Source organism: Amphimedon queenslandica, unplaced genomic scaffold, assembly GCF_000090795.2.
Source record: "Amphimedon queenslandica unplaced genomic scaffold, v1.1 AMPQUscaffold_5164_Cont22862, whole genome shotgun sequence".
NCBI classification, from domain to species: domain Eukaryota; kingdom Metazoa; phylum Porifera; class Demospongiae; order Haplosclerida; family Niphatidae; genus Amphimedon; species Amphimedon queenslandica.
This window is the reverse complement of record NW_003554529.1, coordinates 1-1637: the sequence shown is the minus strand read 5'-3', so window position 1 is coordinate 1637 and position 1637 is coordinate 1. Positions and strand designations below refer to the sequence as shown.

The window sequence follows — 1637 nt, the reverse complement described above, 5'->3', positions numbered from 1 at the left end:
TTAATTTCCACGAATTTCCACTATTCTGCCATCTTGTACCGTATTAAATTGATTTTCAAGGAATTTAATTTCGCAAATCTTGAAAAACAAAATTTATTATCCTCAAAAATAACCTGCTATATGGTATACACTACAGCGTGTGCACTCTCTCACCTATTCTTAGTTGAAAGTCATTGAAAGAGTGCTTGTTGATGAGGTCCAGTTTCTTGATCAGTTCAACAGCAAACAGACACAAATGAACCACAGGATGATTCTTACTGGTCTTATTATTAGTGTCAACCTAAATATATACAATATATAACTATTATTGTAAGTACAATATACAGGAGCCCCGTTAAAATTCAGTCATTTATATGCATTCTAAATTAAATCAAGTAATCAAGAGTACATATAAGTATTCTTGATTAAATGCACTTTAATGTACTGGTAAAGGTGCTTACTTTTCTTTGATTGAGTCCAGTGGCTGCCATGTAAGTAGAACCGATCGTCTTTATCTTTTCAACGCTGCTAAACTTTGGCTTATTCAATACCTAAAAGAACAATAGTGCTTAAATCACTCCCTCTTGGCTCTATCCTCCTCCCTCCCTCACTCTATCTCTATTTATGTTTTTACTTCATCAAAATCTGATATTATTTCGTTGAGCAGTCTCAGGCACTCCTTTCCATCATCGTTGATTGATGATTCACTATAAAAGTCCCAAAAGCTCGGGATAGACGCAAACATAACACATATTTCATCGTGATCCTCAGAATAAAGCTCCTAAAAATAAGAACATTAGTGCTGGTGTCTATTTTGTCTTTGTTGTTCATTTTAATCATAATAATAATAAGGTTTTCCCACAAAGCGAGCTAAACAGTACATGGCATTTGGAGTAGTAATTCATAAATAAAATCCAATTTTGATGATCAAGATCAGCTCAAACAGCAACAAAACATGTACATGTATATCAGAATTATAAAGATGGATAATTCTCTCTTAGTCGTCTGTGACGAAATTTATTGACCCAAGACTTGGTTGGTACAATAGTACAGGGACTTTGGCCCCCTTTTGAAGCAACTTTAAAAATTCATAAAAAATTCAATTTTGATCGGAATCAGCTCGAACTTTCTACACAACATAAGTACATGTATATGTATCAAGAAAAAATATAAAAATGGAATTTTCTCTCCTAGCCATTTTTAGCAAAAATTTGGTGAAACCCCTGTACTATAGTACAGGGACTTTGGCTCAATTTTTGAGCAACTTTAAAAATTCATAAAAAATTTAATTTTGGTTGGAATCAGCTCAAACTTTCTACACAACATAAGTACATGTAAATGCATCAAAAAAAATAAAAATGGAATTTTCTCTCCTAGTCATTTTTAGCAAAAATTTGGCAAAACCCCTGTACTATATAGCAAGGCTGCAAAAGTCATGGCAGCCATTTTGTTTGGGGGTGAATCCTACTTAGTAACGCTACCGCGTTACTAATAGTACAGGTACTTTGGCCCCCTTTTGAAGCAACTTTTAAAATTCACAAAAAACTCAATTTTGATCGGAATCAGCTCAAACTACACAGCATAAATACATGTACATGTATACACATCATAAAAATTATAAAAATGAAGAATTCTTTTCAAGCCATGTTTGATCCAAA

General features: G+C 33.2%; 1 protein-coding gene across 1 annotated transcript; it reads right to left on the bottom strand.

Moving 5' to 3' along the window:
• Positions 1–153: 153 nt before the first annotated feature.
• On the bottom strand, positions 154–780 carry LOC109592453 (adenylate cyclase type 4-like; the record flags this gene model as incomplete). Its single annotated transcript, XM_020007885.1, has 3 exons — positions 614–780; positions 441–530; positions 154–280 (listed from the first exon to the last, which is right to left on the bottom strand). Coding segments are annotated over exons 1-3 (328 nt in total), but the record flags the coding sequence as incomplete, so codon positions are not given.
• Between the last annotated feature and the right edge of the window lie 857 nt (positions 781–1637).